Here is a 17980-nt window from a genome sequence, read left to right as displayed (position 1 = left end):
GACTTCACAAGTCTGAAAAATCATTTTGGTTATCATTTTCAGAGCACCTAAACACCTTGTGGGAATATACAAAGATTTTTTGAGACCTAAGTGCGTGGGCCCTGGTTGAATTGACGTGGAATGACCCAGGTGTCGTGTGATTTTGTGTGAATATTTTGTCAGAAAATTAAGACTGGGTGTGAAAGGGCCTTAAAGCTGCAGCTAAGCTAAGCTAAACCAAGCTAAGCTAAGCCATGCTGGTAGCTCTTGCCGGATGCTACAGCACTCATCCACTGTAGTAAGCAGAGCTGAGCCATGGGCACCACGGATGTTTAAAACTAGTTTATTTAAGTCGTTCACAAGTAGATGGACCAGCTGGCCCAGGCGCCATAAGGCACAAAACAACAGATAAGTCACAATCTGACATGCAGTTGTTGTTTTGTGATATAAATTCAGCACTGCCTCCACAGAGAATGATTTGTTTCATTTAAACGTTCCTCTCCTCTGCAGCTGTGGGGTCACGTGGTCCCAGCTGTGTTTAATGTAATAACACACCGTGAGAACCATACAGTGCTGTTCAATAGTTTGAGGTCACTTAGACATTTCCATGCTACTCCGTTGTAAGCAGAGTACCAGCGGACTGCTTCTTCCCTACTTGCCTGCTGTTCTTGGGGTCATTGTCCTCTTTTTGGAGAGAGTTGACTTCGCTCAAGCCAATCAACCATCCACAAGGTGTGGCTTGGCATTGCAAACTGGAGTGATAGCCTCCTTTCTTCAAGATTCCTTTGGAATTCCTCATTTTACTACCACCACAATACACCATAATACCATCACCACCTTTAATTAGCCCATTTCACAAGATGGGGTCACTGTGTAAATCAACTTCCTGTGGAAGAGCACTGTCCCATAGACAGCAAAAGAAAAGTCCACAGGAAAGACAGAAACAGGAAGGCATTTTACCCTGCCAATTAAGGTATCATTAACATCAATGAGGCCGGACACCTGGACACTGTGAAATTGGTCTATCAAATTGAAACCACCATCTGATGCTCCAGATACTCAAACCATCTAAAGGCCAGGTGCATTGCTTCTTTAATCAGTGCAGCATTTCTTTAGCTATGCTATCATTCAGTAATTGCAAAAGCGCTTCAAATAATCAGTTAGCCTTTTTGAATGATTTGATCATTTTAGAATTTCCTTCTACAATAGTCATTAACAATATGAATGATGTCTGCACTGTGTTTGGATTGATTTGCTGTTGCTTTGATGGACAAAAACAAAATCCAAATGGATTTGCTGTTGCTTTGATGGACAAAAAATCCTTTTCCTTTGAAAACAATGACCCCGAAGTTTTCAATGGCAGTGCAGGTGCTGTAGATACATAAAGCTAGTTTACTTAAGTAACATTTTATGGTAGATCTATAATCTAAGAATAATCTTCATGACAGACATCAGCAAAAAGCACTACCTTCAATGGCCACCGTTTTGTTTTTGACCTCTCTTGTGTCTCTTGCAGCTGTGGTGTCGTGTGGTCACAGCTGTGTATAACTACTTCCACGTGACCAACTTCTTCTGGATGTTTGGGGAAGGCTGCTACCTGCACACTGCCATCGTACTCACCTACTCCACGGACAAACTCAGGAAGTGGATGTTCATCTGCATCGGCTGGGGTGAGCACTGCTGCACTGTAACATCCCAATGGATCTAGAACACCACAGAATAGAACAGAATAGAATAGAACAGAACAGAACAGAATAGAATAGAATAGAATAGAATAGAATAGAATAGAATAGTGCTGATGGAATCAAATAAAATAGAATGTAGGGAGAACACAAGAATGTAGTTGTGAATTCGTATTTGCCTCAGGGACAAAAAAAAAAAGACACATGATACTGTATGAAGAACATGTGCATATTTGATTTGGGCTTGGTTGGTTTGCTGGTTGTCTCATTAGTTGGAAATTTATGTACAGGACCGACATTGTGGTCCGGTGTGATCTATTTCCCTATGGGGAGTATTTCTGGCCTCCATCTGATCCAGCCACTCTGGACGGGGCTGTGTTTTTGTGTGGGCGTCACACTGGGTCTCTGTTTGGGTTGGTTCTGAATGCTGAATTCCACGCACCTCAGAGACTCAAAAGTGCAAGCGTCCTACCCAGAAGAATGTTCTGTGCCGCGAGCAGGAGGCCAGAGCCGGGTCCCAGGGAACACTCGGAGTCATCTGCAGCTTGCGCTGTCACAGCTGGAGATCGCAGAGCGCATTCTCCGTCCTCAGTGCAGCTTTTTGTTCTCTGGCGTTTTTCTGAGAGGAAACAATATTTCTCTCATCACAATCATCACCCTCATCACCACACGCCTCACAGATCAGCGTCAGAATCTCTGTGTACCGTAAATCACCACGGGTATTCGTTCCCTTGGGACTGAGCTTTGCAGGCACTCTTTGTTCGCCAAGCATGGGGGAGTTGTCCTGAAGCACTCATGCAGTCACTGACAGTAGTTATTCATTATAACATGTCCCAGTGCCCGTATTATATTATTATATTATTATATTCTAGATGTGAAGTGGAGCCCCCAATTAATGTAATCCCCCAGCATAGCCTGGAGTTCAACTGTCAGATTGAAATGCAACGATTAGTATAAATGACAGATTGTATGTTAGGGTTAGGCTATATGGAAATGCAACGATTAGTATAAATGACAGATTATATGTTAGGGTTAGGCTATATGTAATTACATGTTAATACTGCTACATAAATGTATTCATGTATTACATTGTAGCTATTGTATCAAGTAGTAGTCAGACACAAGTGTTTTAATGTGTTAGAATGCAACGAATAAATCATGTTGTATGTTTTGAGGAGTAAATTAAGGACAGAATTTATTTTATTTTTATTTTTTGCAGGTATTCCACTTCCAATCATCGTTGCCTGGGCTGTTGGCAAATTGTATTACGACAATGAGAAGTATGTTTATTTATTTTGTTTATTTGTTTGTATTTAGCTGAAATGGGTCCCTGCATACTTTTGTCTGCCTGAGGTTATATGATCAATAAGATCTCAAGTCAGTTGTATTCTATTATCGAGATGGATGGAGTTCCTTATTGGTCATTTACAAAAACCCCTTACCCTAGGGTCAGAAAGCATTGATCCCCCTCAGAATGGGAGACTGCTCAATATGAACCTAATGAGATTTTAAGAAATATGACATCATTTGTCTTTCCCCACACCTACTACAACCTCCTATCCAAACACACACACACACACACACACACACACACACACACGCACACACACTGTCTCTCTTCTTGCACACACACAGAGACAGACCAACATAAGTCTTGAGTTGGCGCTGCCTGCCTGTGATAAGTGTGAGCCAGGTCTCACCTCTGTCGGAGTTTGGACACTGATATCAATACTCCAGACACCGTACACACTTAGAGACTGAGGAGTTAGAACATCCACAACAAAGCAGCACAGTAGGCCTACACACTTAGAGGCCAAGGTGGTTATACCGTCCACAACAAAGCAACACAGTACACACTTAGAGGCCGAGGTGGTTATACCGTCCACAACAAAGTTGCACTTCAAAATATTCTCTCTCTGCTAGTTCAGCTGTCACTGTTTTGCTAGTGAGTCAGTTAAAGGGGAACTATGCAGTTTTTAGCTTAATTTACATTCACAAAGTCATTGGAATGGTTATATGACTTTTTTGGGGTTGAATGGTGGCCCTGAATGCCCCCCCCTGAATAGTCCCCCTAGCGCCTGTGAGCGGAAAAAACACCCTTTGGGCCAGCGGGCCAACAGCCTCAGAGACAGAACGTTGTTTCGCAGCCTCGCGATGTAACGAATTGCTTTACTGCACTACACACATACACGCTAGGAACCGGCTAGAACAAGGTAGCGATGGAGTTTCTCAGACATTTGTCATGGCAGAGCCAGCGAAAAGAAGTAGAAAGCAAGTAAAATGTTGTCGGAGGAACAGGGAAAGAGGAAACGGTAGACTGACCTAAAACAGCGAAGAAAAAATGAGAAAACAGCGAAGAAATAGCCAAAACTGCATAGTTTCTCTTTAAGTGGTGCATAATGTAGGCCTATCTCTTTGGTCTGTGTTTATTCTGTCTTTTTAAAGGCTTTGCGGCATTGATTTTTGATTAGTTGGGTATTTATTAAACATGGAGGTATTTTACAAGGATTAAAGGGATGTGATGTGGTTACTTAGTAGTCAGGGAACAAAGAGAACAGTTGATACCCAAATCAAATCATATTTGTCACATTCAATTATACAAAGTACAATATTTATTTAGTGAAATGCTTAGCCGCCTGACTCACTGAGCCACATCTCACTGTGGAAATTTCCAGTGAACTGGACTGTTTCTGATAACTGGACAGCCTTAAAAACAGCAGATTTCCTGATATGGTGCACTTGGGGTTTACCTCAGACATCCCTTCCCATGATTCACTGCTGTGTGTCTGTGTGTGTGTTCCCGGCAGGTGCTGGTTTGGGAAGAGAGCGGGGGTGTACACAGACTACATCTACCAGGGGCCCATGATTCTGGTGCTTGTGGTGAGAAACTTCAACACAATCTCTATTCTGTGCGGTGGTAGTGTAGTGGTTAAGGAGCTGGGCTAGCGTGCAGTAGGCTGAAAGTTGTCAGTTCAATTCCCGGCTTCCACCGTTGTGCCCTTGAGCAAGGCACTTAACCCCAAGTTGCTCCGGGTACAATGTGATCCCTTGTAATATAGCTGACATATGTAAGTCACTTTGGTCAAGAAGTGTCTGCTAAATGTAATGTAATGTAATATTCTAAAGTCTCAGGGCCCGAGGTTGAATAAGTCAGGCAATGAGCCGAAATGAACTAAAGCTAATTTGTTAACTTGGCAGAATCATTTTGGTCATTTCATAGCAAAATCTTAGGCACACGTATGGGCAGGCCAGCGTAGCTTTAATTCACGCTGTGCTCATTGTCTAAATTTACTCTTTGCAAATCAGAGCCCTCAGACTTATTTCACCTGAACTACTACAGCCTTTCAAAAAATGGTCCAGTATGTAGGAAATAATGGAAAATAAACTGTAACCATTCCAAAAATGATCACCATATGTTGTCAGAGAGTAAGGAAACACGATGAACTGAAGTAATGGCTTATTTGACAACATTACTCTAACCCGTAAAACCCATGAAAAAAAATGAGTTACAGGGTGGAATCTCTTGGAATTTTTGTTTATGTTTTGAACGATTAATTCTAGAATAGCGTATTAATAATGGGCTAGCGCGTCCTCCTATTTGGGTTGCCAAATTAGCAAAGGCCAACTGTCAACAGCTGTCAGTTGTAGTCATGAACGCCTACGAGAGGCAGGCAAATTTCCAAAATTAAAACAAGAAACAAATTAAGTGGACATCGAGGAGCTTCCTGATATGGTGACGTCTTCGTCAAACGAAAAATATCAAGTCTGACGCGGAGCTGGCCATATTTCTCCAGAACAGGTAGCCTAGGCTAAACTTCATCTGCATCGCTAACTTCAGCTAAATATGTTACGTTGGTTAGAGAGGTATTTTTTGTTTTTACTGTTTCCGTAATGTGTAGCTGGGTCATGGTTGGAGAAACATTAAAGCAGCTGCAGGTCAACTAACGTTAGCTATTACATCTGGCAACCCAGAAGAGGCTCGCGTCTGTCTTGAGAACATTCACCAGTGTTTTGATTTTGGCCTACAGAACGTTCGGTAACAAACCTACAAATCGCACAAGGAGTACCGTCTGTTGTTGGGAATGTTGGGAAATGAACGTTCTAAAGAATATCTGGGTTCATTGAATTCAACATAGAATTTTAGAACCTTCAATTGTTGCTGAACTTAGAATGTTCAAAAAGCTACACCTTATCTAAGCTTGTGAATGTGGGCTGCTCTTTTTCAGATCAACTTTGTCTTCCTCTTCAACATAGTCAGAATTCTAATGACCAAACTCAGAGCCTCAACCACCTCTGAGACCATCCAGTACAGGTACAGCAACAACAACAACTACAACAACACATTGTGATTATATAGCACTTTTCAAGACACCCAAACAACAACAACAACACATTGTGATTATATAGCGCTTTTCAAGACACCCAAACAACAACAACAACACATTGTGATTATAGCGCTTTTCAAGACACCCAAAGCATTTTAGATCACCACAGATGCCAACAACGCTGTCAGCTAATCTAATACTTGTTCCAGTCACCTGGGGGGTATTCCATCAACCTCGCTAAAGGCCAAACCTGTCTTATTTCGATAAGTCTCGCTAATTTTAGTGATAATTCTGTTCCATTAATGAGGTTAACGTGAATCCCAGCTTGGTAACCATGGGAATATATGCCACAGAACTAACCTGAGGGGCATTTCACAAAGGCAGAATTAAGACATCCAAGATAAGTGATAAAGCCAGGTTTGACGTAGCGTTGTCTGGTCATCCTAGCTCAACTTGTTTCACTAATGCCAATCCAGAGGGGTATTCCATCAACCTCGCTAAAGGCCAAATCTGGGGGGTATTCCATCAACCTCGCTAATGAAGGCGGCGCTTAACAGAAATAGCCTGGCTTGAACTAGCATAGACTTTCACTTGGGGCTGAAGCCGTTCCATTAACTCAAGTTAGCGGCATCTTGGCCTCGTTTATTCAAGCGAGGTTGATGGAATACCCCCCCGATCAGCAACACACACATCACATCACATTATTGCAGAAGAGAAACCCACAGAGTATGTTCTTACACACACACACACTGTAAAAGCCACATAGGGTAATCCTGTAAGCTTCTGGAAAGAATCCTTTTCTAAGGCGTATGAGTATGTGAGTAAATTATAACAGCCACAAAGAACCTCTGTTGTCAGACAGGAGCGTCCTTTATGATCAGTGTATCCTCAGCTGACATAGTCTAACATAGCCTTCCTAAGACCATGGGGACCAGCTTACCACCTCTCTCTCTCTCTCTCTCTCTCTCTCTCTCGTGTAGGAAGGCAGTGAAGGCCACCCTGGTCCTCTTGCCTCTGCTGGGAATCACCTACATGCTGTTCTTTGTGAACCCAGGAGAGGATGAGATCTCCCAGATTGTCTTCATCTACTTCAACTCCTTCCTCGAGTCCTTCCAGGTGAGAGGGCCTTAGCTGAGGCCCAGAGACTTGCAGTACATTAAACCTGCAGAAAGGGGGCGACAACTAGACAAGAGTCAAGCAGATATGTGCAGCTTTGTATTTATGTTAGTGGTGTGCTGTGTGTAAGGTAGAAGTCTGTTATTTAATACTTTACTTTTTCATTTCAGGGATTCTTTGTGTCTGTGTTCTACTGTTTCCTAAACAGTGAGGTAGGTAGCACAGCCGTGTGTGACTGCATGCGCTACCTGATGGTGTCAGTGTGTTGTTCTGTGTGCTGGCATATCATTTCAGCTTAATTGTTATACAGGTTAGCCTGACGAGCCAGACCCACATTAAAATATAGGGTTCTGGGCAGGGTAGGAATTTCACGGCGGCCACGACGGCCATGGCCGTCGTAGCCCCTTGCGTTGGCTGTGACGCCCCTTTGAAAATCAGAGGTTTACAGGCCACGGGGGGCCTTGGTGCCCCCTTCTTTCAATATTCTGCTTTGCGTCCTACTAATAGCGATATATATTTAGCCTATGGCCTGTCAAAACAATCTTAGCATTCACAGCGCAAATTACGCAGTGGAGAAAGTTAGTGCAAGAAAGAAAGTGCGTCCAAATTCACCCATTCTTCTCAGTTGAACTACTCGCGAAGTAGCCTACTCATCACACAGACATCACAAGTATCACACGAAAGAGCTTTTTCTCAGCTTTTAAACGATGTCAGCCGCTAATTGCTGTGGTGAACGGTTCGCGAGAAAAGTAAATAATATCATTCAATTTAATCAAAATTTGCGTCCATCTCCCTACCCATTCATCTCGGCGGAATACTTCACGAACCCCTCGTTTAACACATGACAAACCATATATCAGAATAAACAGCAGACCTTACCGAACACAAAGGTGTAAAGCAGTCCCCTGTACAGTTCCAGAGTAATCCGTTTTGAATTTGCAGTAAATTTCAACATACATGGATGTCTCCAAATTTGGGCTTTAAGTTTTATACTGTGTTTAAATTGTTCCACATTATTTCATAAGGGGCCAAATACAAAATAAATATTACAAATGTCGCTTAGATATCGGTAAATCAGAGGACAGCTCACTAAGAGTTTGTGAAAGTAGCCTTAATGATCACAAAATGCTAAGCATGCATCTAGGCTATTTGACTTTATTAAAGCTGAACTGTGCTTAAATTGTTCAATACATGATTTCATAACAGGCCAAATATTAAATAAATGTTAAATATAGCCTAGATATCTGTAAATATTAGATGATCAGATGATTTACAGTTATATGTAATGTGTCATGTTTCATGTTTTTGTAATGTTTCATACAGTGATGCAGGTCTACTGCAGTGAATAGGCTAAATACAACTTTGATCATTTTTATAGCCTACTACTGTATAGTTAACGTTGTGTAAGACATGTGACATGTGGCCTTTGTGCCCTCCAAATATGCCCAACTGAAGGCCAAGTGGCCTTGCTCCCAGAATGTTGAAATTCCAAGCCTGGTTCTGGGCACTTGCCGTTGGCAGTGCTCAGTCCGAGGGGCGGGATAATCGGTTTTCTTTCAAATTTCAGCACCACAACTCATGAGTCCCATGTGTTTTCCCACCAGCGGAGCTAGTTGGCTAGTTTAAACTTTTGCTAACTTAACTCGTGTCGCGCTGTACGCCAACAGCAACATCCATCTTCTTTGTTTTCAAGTAGCAGAGAATTCAAGCCGAACCGTTGCAACTCTGCCATGAATCACTATGTTAAGCCCACCTAACGTCTCTACACGATGTGGGGACATTCCAGAATTAGAGGACATTTGGTGTCCCCCCCTGATATTTCAAATACTCAAGTCCAAAATAACAAAAATGTTTACATAACCTGCAAGTGAAACTGTCATAAAGCAAAACATAATAATCTGCTGGGGAAAAGTGGTTTCTTTACATGATTAAAAATACTGATTAGTTCTGGAACACCCCTTAAAATGGGTTTTTTATCCTGTCCCCGGCTCCTGATGACCAACTTTTAAACCAAATTGAACAGCTAAAATAAGTCTTTAATATATTATCTTTTGCAGTATTTTGTGGATACGCATCTATTGTATCTGTAAAAAAGAATTTCTTTGATTATAACATATTTTGAATACTATTTATTGTGCCATGAAGTTGTGTCCCCGAATGTGCACGCAACCCTGTTACCAATACCATTTTTGCCTGGCTGATAAAGGGTTAAAATATTATGTCATATTACAAACAAGAAATGACCCAATCATCCAATCATTTTCAAAAAACATGGGTAGACAAAAGGTGAGTGTCCTCTTCCAATTTTAATATATTTTCAAACTTTTCTGGGATAATTGAGTACGTAAAGCTTAACCATGCAACCCTGTTACTCATGTTTTAAGATTAATGTTGAATAATTTCAATTTTTATTTTCTGTATTTGTATAACCACATTGGTCCTTGACCTTGGTAAAATAGCTACATTTTACAGCTAGCTTCTGATTCATTCATTGATCGCTCATGTGTTCATTTCCTCAGGTGCGCTCCGTGGCCAGGAAGCGGTGGCACCGATGGCAGGACAAACATTCCATCCGCACGCGGGGCGCCAGGGCGATGTCCATCCCGACCTCGCCCACGCGGCTGAGTTTCCACAGCATCAAACAGTCCACGTCCGTATGAGACACAGCGCACTCTTTCCACCCGGGCAGGAAGGAAGTGAAGAACGAGGGAACGAGCGAGGAAATGGAAGAGGAGAGGAGAGGAGGGGAGAGGAGAAGGAGGGACAGTTGAAGGGCAAACCGGAGAGGTGGAGGAGACTCGCAGCACACTGGGCCAAGAACTACAGGAACCAGCGCACCTGCCGCACAGGAACTACAGGAACCAGCGTCCCTTCTGTGTGGGTTTCCACTGCAACTGACTGAGATGGCATGGTGTCTCTGGATAAGGATGACACATTATGATGATACAGAAGCACATTAACAGCCAAGGGGTCAGAGATCACCTCTAATGGACCCCCCCCCCTCAACTGCCACCACAACCTCACTTGCCTAATGGAGTATGATTATTGCCATGGGCTAACAGTGAGCCTGTTAGCTTCTGTAACAAAGACATTCCCCCTCCACTCCCATGTTGCATGCCCATGCACTCCAGAGTCCAGAGAAGCCCAGACCAGCCAGGGCCTCCACACCCCGCCTCCTCCCCTTCCCCTGGGACCAGCCCTGAGGCCAAAAGTTGATTCTATGTAGATCCACACGGGTGAGTCTTGTCCTTTTCGCAGATAGTTCTCTGGTCAGGAAGTAGGGGTGGACGCACCAAATACCCCCCATGTGAGGGAGCGGACCTTTGGGATGGTGGAGAAACACTCATCGATGGGAAGCGGCAGTAGATACTGATGCAGCACTGACTCCGCAACGGCCATCACACTGACAATGGCTGAGGCACAGTCACTTCACATTGGGGTCTCATTGCAGTAATCTATTCAGGCATCTATGCATTTTGGCCAGAGGTAGGATGGCTAGCCAGCCACTATCTGAGTGGGAATTAGAAACATAGACCAGAGCCAAGGCCACTGCTAGCCCTCAACAGCTAGCCCTCTCTGCTGGACGTCCTTGCCCCTTCTCCCTGCCCTCTCTGCTGGATGTCCTTGCCCCTTCTCCCTGCCCTCTCTGCTGGACGTCCCTGACCCTTCTCCCTGCCCTCTCTGCTGGACATCCCTGACCCTTCTCCCTGCCCTCTCTGCTGGACGTCCCTGACCCTTCTCCCTGCCCTCTCTGCTGGACGTCCCTGCCACTTCTCTGACTTTGGCTGCTCACAGATGCAGAGTGGACCGGGCTACGGCTGGAATCAGGTGCGGTTGAGCGCTCACGCCTCTTCTGCGTTCTTCAGAAAGAGTTCCTGCTGACCAGTGATGTGGGTTTGCAAGAGTTCCTGCTGGCCTAATGTGGGTTTGCAAGAGTTCCTGCTGACCAGTGATGTGGGTTTGCAAGAGTTCCCGCTGGCCTGTCATGTGGATTTGCAAGAGTTCCTGCTGGCCTGTGATGTGGGTTTGCAAGAGTTCCTGCTGGCCTGTGATGTGGGTTTGCAAGAGTTCCTTCCATTCCATTTGAATCACCCATGTTACATCTATGCTGCTGCTGAGACCTTGAATTTCCCCTGGGGATCAATAAAGTATCTATCTATCTATCTACCCTTCTGGACGCTGTGCTGGTGAAATTAGCTGGAGATAATTCAACTCCCCTCCTGTCTTCCTCCTCCCCAATGAAAATGAACGCCTGTACACCAGGCTCATATTCTCCACAAGAATAAAACATGGCTGACCTGCAAGAAAACTGAACTTTTCTCTGCACTGTCTAAAACACTAACACTAAAAAACTGAACCAGAAACCAAAAGGGAGGAAGACTTCCCTTGGTTGGTTTGATGTGTTCTTAAGGCTGGCGCAGAATGAGCAGAATATGCACAATAAAGCCAAATCAACTCGGACAAAAGGGACCCTATTTTCCTACGAAAACACAACATGTAAACACACTCTTGGAAGCATGTCCTTGGAGCTTTGTATAGACCATGACCTGTTATCCACTCGAGCGTCTGGTCCTTTTTCTTTCTTTCAAATTATACGTGTAATCGATTGTTTTTTATTTCCATCATTACAACAATACGGGGACATGAATGAGGAAAGTGTGATTTCATTAAAGCTGTAATGTGCACAATGAAGACCATTTACTGAGGGATAAACCGGTTATCTGAGGGAATGGATAGTGTTTATATGTAGCCTCTGCCTCTTGATACCTCTGTGTTGTGTTAACAAACCAAATCAGTCTGGGTCATTAAGCTAGTGCTGTTCTGGAGGGCTTTTCAACGCACTGAAAAATTAAAGTGTCTGATTTCAATTGCCTAATCATTAACACCTGGAGGAAATAATATTGATATCTGATTAGACGGGGTATTTAACAACATTACCAAATGATCTAGCCTACTTGTTGTCAGAGTATGTATACATATAGGCCTACTGACATATAGGCTACAATGAAAAATGTATGAACATACTGATGAGTTTGGAATGAGCAAGTTCCAGAACAATATTACACAACTTGTAACTTGTCCAATGTAACTGAATACAGACATTCAGTTTCGGAGGACAAGATGTTCAGAAACAAATCGAACCTGGAGCACTTTTTTTTCATATAGGGTGCTGACACAACCAAAGTCCTTTTAAGCAAGTCCCTCCACTCGGCGGCCATATTGTAATGCTTCTTGGCGACTTATCAGGCACCTATTTTGGCAGAAATGCACATGCGCAAGGCTTCACCACACCAACCTTGTCCAGCAGCAAGATCACAACACATGATCGGCACGATGTATTCACAACACACCACATGATTGGCACAATGTATTCACATGTCGACTTTTGCCATGGAAGGGGCGGGATATGTGTAAACAACTGCCATATTGGCGTTACAAACTAACCCCATGCATTTCTATGGAGAATTTTTTGAGTGCTGTGTCTCCTCATTAGAAAGCATTTGGCACAACTCAGCCTGGAGCCTATTCTTCTTGCATGGCACAGCACAGCAACCTTTCCACCAAGGCTTTTGAATAGAGTGGCTATTCTGGCTTTTGTCAGTTGTCCACAACTTCCTCCAAATTTTCACACATAATTACACTGGACGTTGGTAGTGTGGGTCAGTGAGAGGTGGGTGGCTTAGCACTAGCAACGATCGATTACTTTCACTGTTGATTGCTTCCTTGATTAATTGTTTGGTCTGTAATGTCAGAAAATTGTGATTGGCATTGCCCAAAACCCAACATGACGCATTCACATTTGTTGTACCTCCCAAATATATTCAGGCCGATGATAGCAAACCAGAAAAATATTCACATTTGAATAAAAAAGATGGAAGCACAATATGGATTTTTTTTTGTCTTTTAGAAAATAATAGGCCCCTGTATTTTAAGGAAGAGCATTTATTTATTTAAGATACATTATTCATTCACAAAGAAAATTGGTGTCCTTGGTTGAATTTTCTGCTAATTGTTTTAATTAAGGCATTAAGATCAATTTCCAAAAGATTATTTTTATTCCTCTTTTTAGACAACTTTATTATGTGCATATACAGGGTGTGTAAACTTATGAGCACAACTGTATAGAAAATAGTTCTTAACCTCAGCTGAGCTTTATGAAAGGCTACAGCACTTCAAATGCTGATAGTCCTCATTGAATGATGGGCAAAGTCTTAAGGTAAAGTCAAACTAGAGCTAATTCAAATCAGTTTGCTAATTTAACACCATATAGAAGACCTTCACCAACACTGATGAGTTAGCTCAGTACTCCGACATGGTAACTTTGGTTCATGCCAAACAACTTATAAACAACTCTGTTCATAGACTTTGCACTTTGACCGTCATTCAAATGATGGCCCTGAATGCCAGGCTTAACCATTCATGTTGGCACACAATGACCAAAGGAGCGGCAGTAAATCACTGGTTGCAATGTTTGTGGTATCTAAAATATATATATATATATATATATATTACACCTTTTACATTTGTACATCTAAAAAGTTTTTTTTATATGAATCTCGTCTGGCATCTTTCAAAGTAACCTAATAACAATATTTCTATATGTAGTGTAATTTTTGCCAAACGAAAATAATTCACCTTGCCATCAGACACTAAACGAGAGGCGCTGATGCCCCTTTCTATACGTGCCCCAATAAGATGTCATTTGTCAGACAGATAAAGCCAGCTAGGCTTAGTCTAGCCCATCACACACACACACAAGCCATAACAATAATTACTATTAGTGTACACCTGGGACTTGAATAGGTTTAAGTGGAAGTTCATTATATGTTGTGGTTTTGCCTTTTGCACAAGACACTGGTTGGATTACAGAGAAAAATGTCAATGTGCAGTGGCCCCACATTAGACTAGTAACAAGTTAACTGGACCTGCATGACCATGCTTTCCCAATTGCGCCATCTAGTGTGCAAGTAAAAACACTACACAGGAATATAGCACTAAAATATGCACCTGCTTAATCTGACATCACCGCCAAGCATGTGACGCCTGGTTATCAGATTAGACAATTCTGGTTTAACTCATGTTCATAGATCTTAAATATTTCTGGTCACTACCATTCCAGCGACCTGCGGTTGTGGTCTGGGGGAAAAGGCAAAACAAGAACGAGGCCAAACAAAAACAAGTACACCAAAACAATTTTAATAGCATTCATTATAGCAGTTACATATACCATATGTATGGTTCACAAATGCAAGTACATTAATGAAGTCATGATACAAGATGGTAGCTCATGTAATTTGAAGATTAATCTGGCTAGATGCGCTCTATTTATTTGAGGAAAAGGGGGAAAGAGTTGAGTTGAGTAGGAGGGTGGAGGAAGAGGGGTATGAGGAACAGAGGAGAGGACAGGGAGGGAAGTTATGAAACATCAGGGATGTCGGTATACCATTCTACAAAATCAAAACCACATGGACGACCAGCCGTAGCCAAAGTGTGTGCTTTAAAAACCGTCAAATCACTGGCGTTAACAGGCGTTACACGGGGTCAACCTGGAGAACACTGGAAACAGCCAAGCACTCAGCACGGCAACACGCCACCTTTTACAGCTAACCAGCAAAACTCAACAGCAGCGCAACTGCGCCTAGTGCACAAAAATACACAAGAGAGAACATTAGAGTCAGGGCACTTGGAGCAGAAGCACAACATCACACAGCAGAGAAAACTCATACGGACAAGAACGGGTGGACATGTCCTCTACATGCACAAACAAAGATCTTGCATGGTGTGTTTATACGCTGATGAGCTATTAGTCTCCTCCAACCTACTCGATGACAAATTAACATTTGATTGGCTTGAAGTGTGAGACTGGTTGACCTACATTTTTTTTTTTTTTTTTTTAACTTAGGTAGTCTTACTTTATCCAAGTTAGTTATGTGTCTCTGCGAAGATGAAAGTCATATTTACTACAACATAAGCCTGAACGATTTTCCCCCCTTCGCTCTGTTAAGCTGGTGAAGGAAAATGAAGGGTAAATGATGTGAACTTTAAAAAAAGTTTTTTTATTGACTCAAAGTATTGTCATGTGATTTAACTATACAATGGCTCAGGTAAAACAAAACAAAACAAAAATGGCTGACCAAAACACCCTTAGTTACAAAATAAAAGAAATCATTTGCATCAGTTACAATAGACAGAGATGTAATAAAGGAAGTCTGTGAGGGACACTGAAAATCAACAACAGAAACAAAACTTTGCTTAAAAACCATGTAGACCCAATTAGCAATAACCTTTTATTCGAAATCCAGACTGGCGAAAGTACCCAAGGCGGATTGCTCGCATCATTTGGGATGTCCTCAACCATATTTCATTTTGCTGAAAGAAAAGACAACAGTTCGAGTGAGACAGCCGACCCTTAAAGACCTGTTAACTTCCAGAACATACCATGACCTACTGTCAAACTACATGGTGAGATGTGTCTTTGGACTGTACACATTAAGACGTTCCTTACCAAAAGACAGTTTTATTGCAGAGCAGAGAACCTGCTCGTCTTTTTAAGATTCAGAAATAAACCTTTGGCAGAAGATCCAGCAAACCTTGGAGACAAGGCGAGTTTCACAGAGGCATGTCATGTGGTAAGGGGGAAGGGGAAGTACATTTATGCAAGAGGTGTGTTAGATTTCATAAATAGCTTCAGCATGCTGCATCTTTCAGGTTTCAAAAGATAGTGGATCACTTTCAAAGCCACTACTTTTGCAACCCAAGATACATGCAGCATCCTTCTAAACACCTTTGTGAAACTCAAACCTGTTTTTTTTTTGTTTGTTTGTTTTTTCCGGGCCGTAGTCTTGGCAACAATAAACATTGTCAAGTGACTGGGAAGGTGATGACGTCAAGGGGAGAGAGGGGGGGTCGAATCCATTGTCCTGCAAACGTACCTCAAAACCACCTCAACACTCAAAGACACCGACCTGCTCCTTAGCAACCGCCAATCACAGCAGGGTGCCCCAATGGCCGGCTCTCACACTAACTGCTCAACCTGCACCCCACACTCCTCTTATGCAAACCGGAACCAGCAGCTTTGGGGAAAGAATTCCACATTTAGATGAGGGGTTCCACCCAAATAATAAAAAAAAATAACCAAAAAAATGTGCGTCATACACATACTTACTCCAGCAGGAACTCCCCATCCCCATATTTATATATCTGCACACCTCAAGACACACATCAGACATTCTCTTACACACACACACATGCACATCACCCCCCAAAAAACAAAAATGCTTTCCCCCCCCTACAGTTTCTTTCTTTCCAGATTTATTTGAAGTGCAAAGGCAGACGTGTGTGAAATGTGACCTGATGGGGTTTCAGGTATTTCACTTTCTACCTGGGCTGCCAATTCGTCAATTATTGATTCTGGGGTTTCAACATGGTTGACCATGGAAACCCCCTAGGTTGGGTAATCCAACCGCTTGTGTGTTTAAAATGTTGTCATTCTGAATGGCGAAGGCAGCTGACTCTGCAAAAAAAATACAACCAGACTTTTGGAGTGTTAGCACAAAACAGTTTGTAAAACAAAGTCTCCAATGTTTAAGCCTACCTTCTCCTCAGGACGGAGCCGTTTCGTTGTCTTCGGGAGACTTGGGTCGGCTTCTTGATCTTGACCTCGACTTGGAGCCTTTGTTGGAGGGTGGAGTGCGGCTTCTGGAACGGGACTTGGACTTTGACCGAGAGCGGGATCTGGATGCCGATTTGGACTTACTCCTACGCGGTGTACGGGTCTTGGAGCGGGACCGGGACCGTGAGTAGGACCTGGACCTTGAGCGGCTGTAGCGGGACCGGCTACGAGAGCGGGACCGGCTCCTGCTCCTGGAACGGCTGCGTCTACGGCGGCGTGGACTGTAGCTGCATGGAACCATGCAGCAAATTAGCATGACTGACCGTGTAGTGATAAAACACCTTTACCTACAGCTGCACGTAGTGTATGGCCACTCACAGTGACAAACGGGCTTACCCAATATGACAAACTTACAAATTATTAAATATTAGGCTATACTGCTTAGCTCGATTTACACGAGCTTGTTAGCTAGCTAGCTCATTAGCGTTGACACAAAATGGCCTGTAATGGGCTAACGCGCGGCTAACTGGGCCTAAGCTAGCTAGCTTCCTCGCTATTTAGAGTACTTATCTTTTGATTATTTAACCAATAATATAAGCAAAGACAACACCACTAATTGAAATCCTATGGACTGGACAAAAAGTTAAGGTTTAGCTCTCACCTTCGGCTTCTGCGTCCATAACCTCCACCACCGCCGCCGCCGCCGCCACCACCACCTCCTCCTCCACCGCCGCTGCCGCCATATCTTCGAGACGGGGGGCCTCCTCGTCGCCCATAATGGGAATCTGGTGGGCGCCCGTAACGTGCCATTTGCACTCTCAATTCGCGCCCATCGAGCAAAGCTCCATCCATAGCGTCCATTGCGTCCTCAGCATCACGCTTGTCCATAAACCGCACGAAGGCAAAACCGCGGCTTTCTTTCGTGTATCTATCACGAGGAATATACACGTCTCCCACTCGCCCGTACTTTTCGAAAACGCGCCTCAACGTTTCTGGAGACGTGCGGTATGTCAAATTGTCAACTTTGAGCGAGGTCATGCCCTCCACGTCGGGCGGCGGCCGACCGTAACTCATTTCGTCGAAGACAGCAAAAAACGACCAAGCGAAAAACTAAACTTTACGAACTTAAGTATGAAGTCTGTTCCTTTCTCCTCGCATGCAACCTACCACGCAAACACGCTGCGCGGTTATTTGTAAAATGGCGGTGCTTCCGGGGTTGGACATTTCAGGCATCGCTCCCTGCTGCCCCCACTGGCGATACAGGG

At 43.3% G+C, this 17980-nt stretch overlaps 2 protein-coding genes across 13 annotated transcripts in view; one reads left to right on the top strand and one right to left on the bottom strand.

Annotated features, from left to right (window-relative positions):
- LOC121704974 (corticotropin-releasing factor receptor 1) overlaps window positions 1-11790 on the top strand; it is a 52482-nt gene extending 40692 nt beyond the window's left edge. For both annotated transcript variants that reach the window (XM_042085596.1, XM_042085597.1), the window contains 7 exons: window positions 1496-1649; window positions 2881-2941; window positions 4469-4541; window positions 5888-5973; window positions 6967-7102; window positions 7273-7314; window positions 9622-11790. In XM_042085596.1, the coding sequence (XP_041941530.1) occupies window positions 1496-1649; window positions 2881-2941; window positions 4469-4541; window positions 5888-5973; window positions 6967-7102; window positions 7273-7314; window positions 9622-9762 (693 nt within the window). In that variant the 3' untranslated portion in view covers window positions 9763-11790. The remainder of the gene's footprint in view (window positions 1-1495; window positions 1650-2880; window positions 2942-4468; window positions 4542-5887; window positions 5974-6966; window positions 7103-7272; window positions 7315-9621) is intronic.
- Window positions 11791-14283: 2493 nt separating this feature from the next.
- Window positions 14284-17918, bottom strand: srsf2a (serine and arginine rich splicing factor 2a). Of its 11 annotated transcripts, none has more exons than XR_006030689.1 (4): window positions 17377-17918; window positions 16036-17002; window positions 15388-15472; window positions 14284-14741 (listed from the first exon to the last, which is right to left on the bottom strand). XR_006030689.1 is itself a non-coding variant. In XM_042085606.1 (3 exons), exons 1-2 carry the CDS (start codon window positions 17787-17789, stop codon window positions 16705-16707), a joined length of 711 nt encoding a protein of 236 aa, XP_041941540.1. In that variant the 5' UTR covers window positions 17790-17918; the 3' UTR covers window positions 14284-16176; window positions 16698-16704. The 11 variants fall into 11 exon arrangements, 4 of the variants coding, with proteins under 4 accessions (XP_041941540.1, XP_041941539.1, XP_041941538.1 ...); XR_006030690.1 differs by having other exon boundaries at window positions 16069-17002; XR_006030687.1 differs by having other exon boundaries at window positions 14284-15472; window positions 16069-16176; window positions 16698-17002.
- Between the last annotated feature and the right edge of the window lie 62 nt (window positions 17919-17980).

The sequence above is a fragment of the Alosa sapidissima genome, chromosome 3, assembly GCF_018492685.1.
Source record: "Alosa sapidissima isolate fAloSap1 chromosome 3, fAloSap1.pri, whole genome shotgun sequence".
In the NCBI taxonomy this organism is placed as follows: domain Eukaryota; kingdom Metazoa; phylum Chordata; class Actinopteri; order Clupeiformes; family Clupeidae; genus Alosa; species Alosa sapidissima.
Note: the sequence above shows the minus strand (reverse complement) of the source record. Positions and strands in the feature narration are given on the sequence as shown.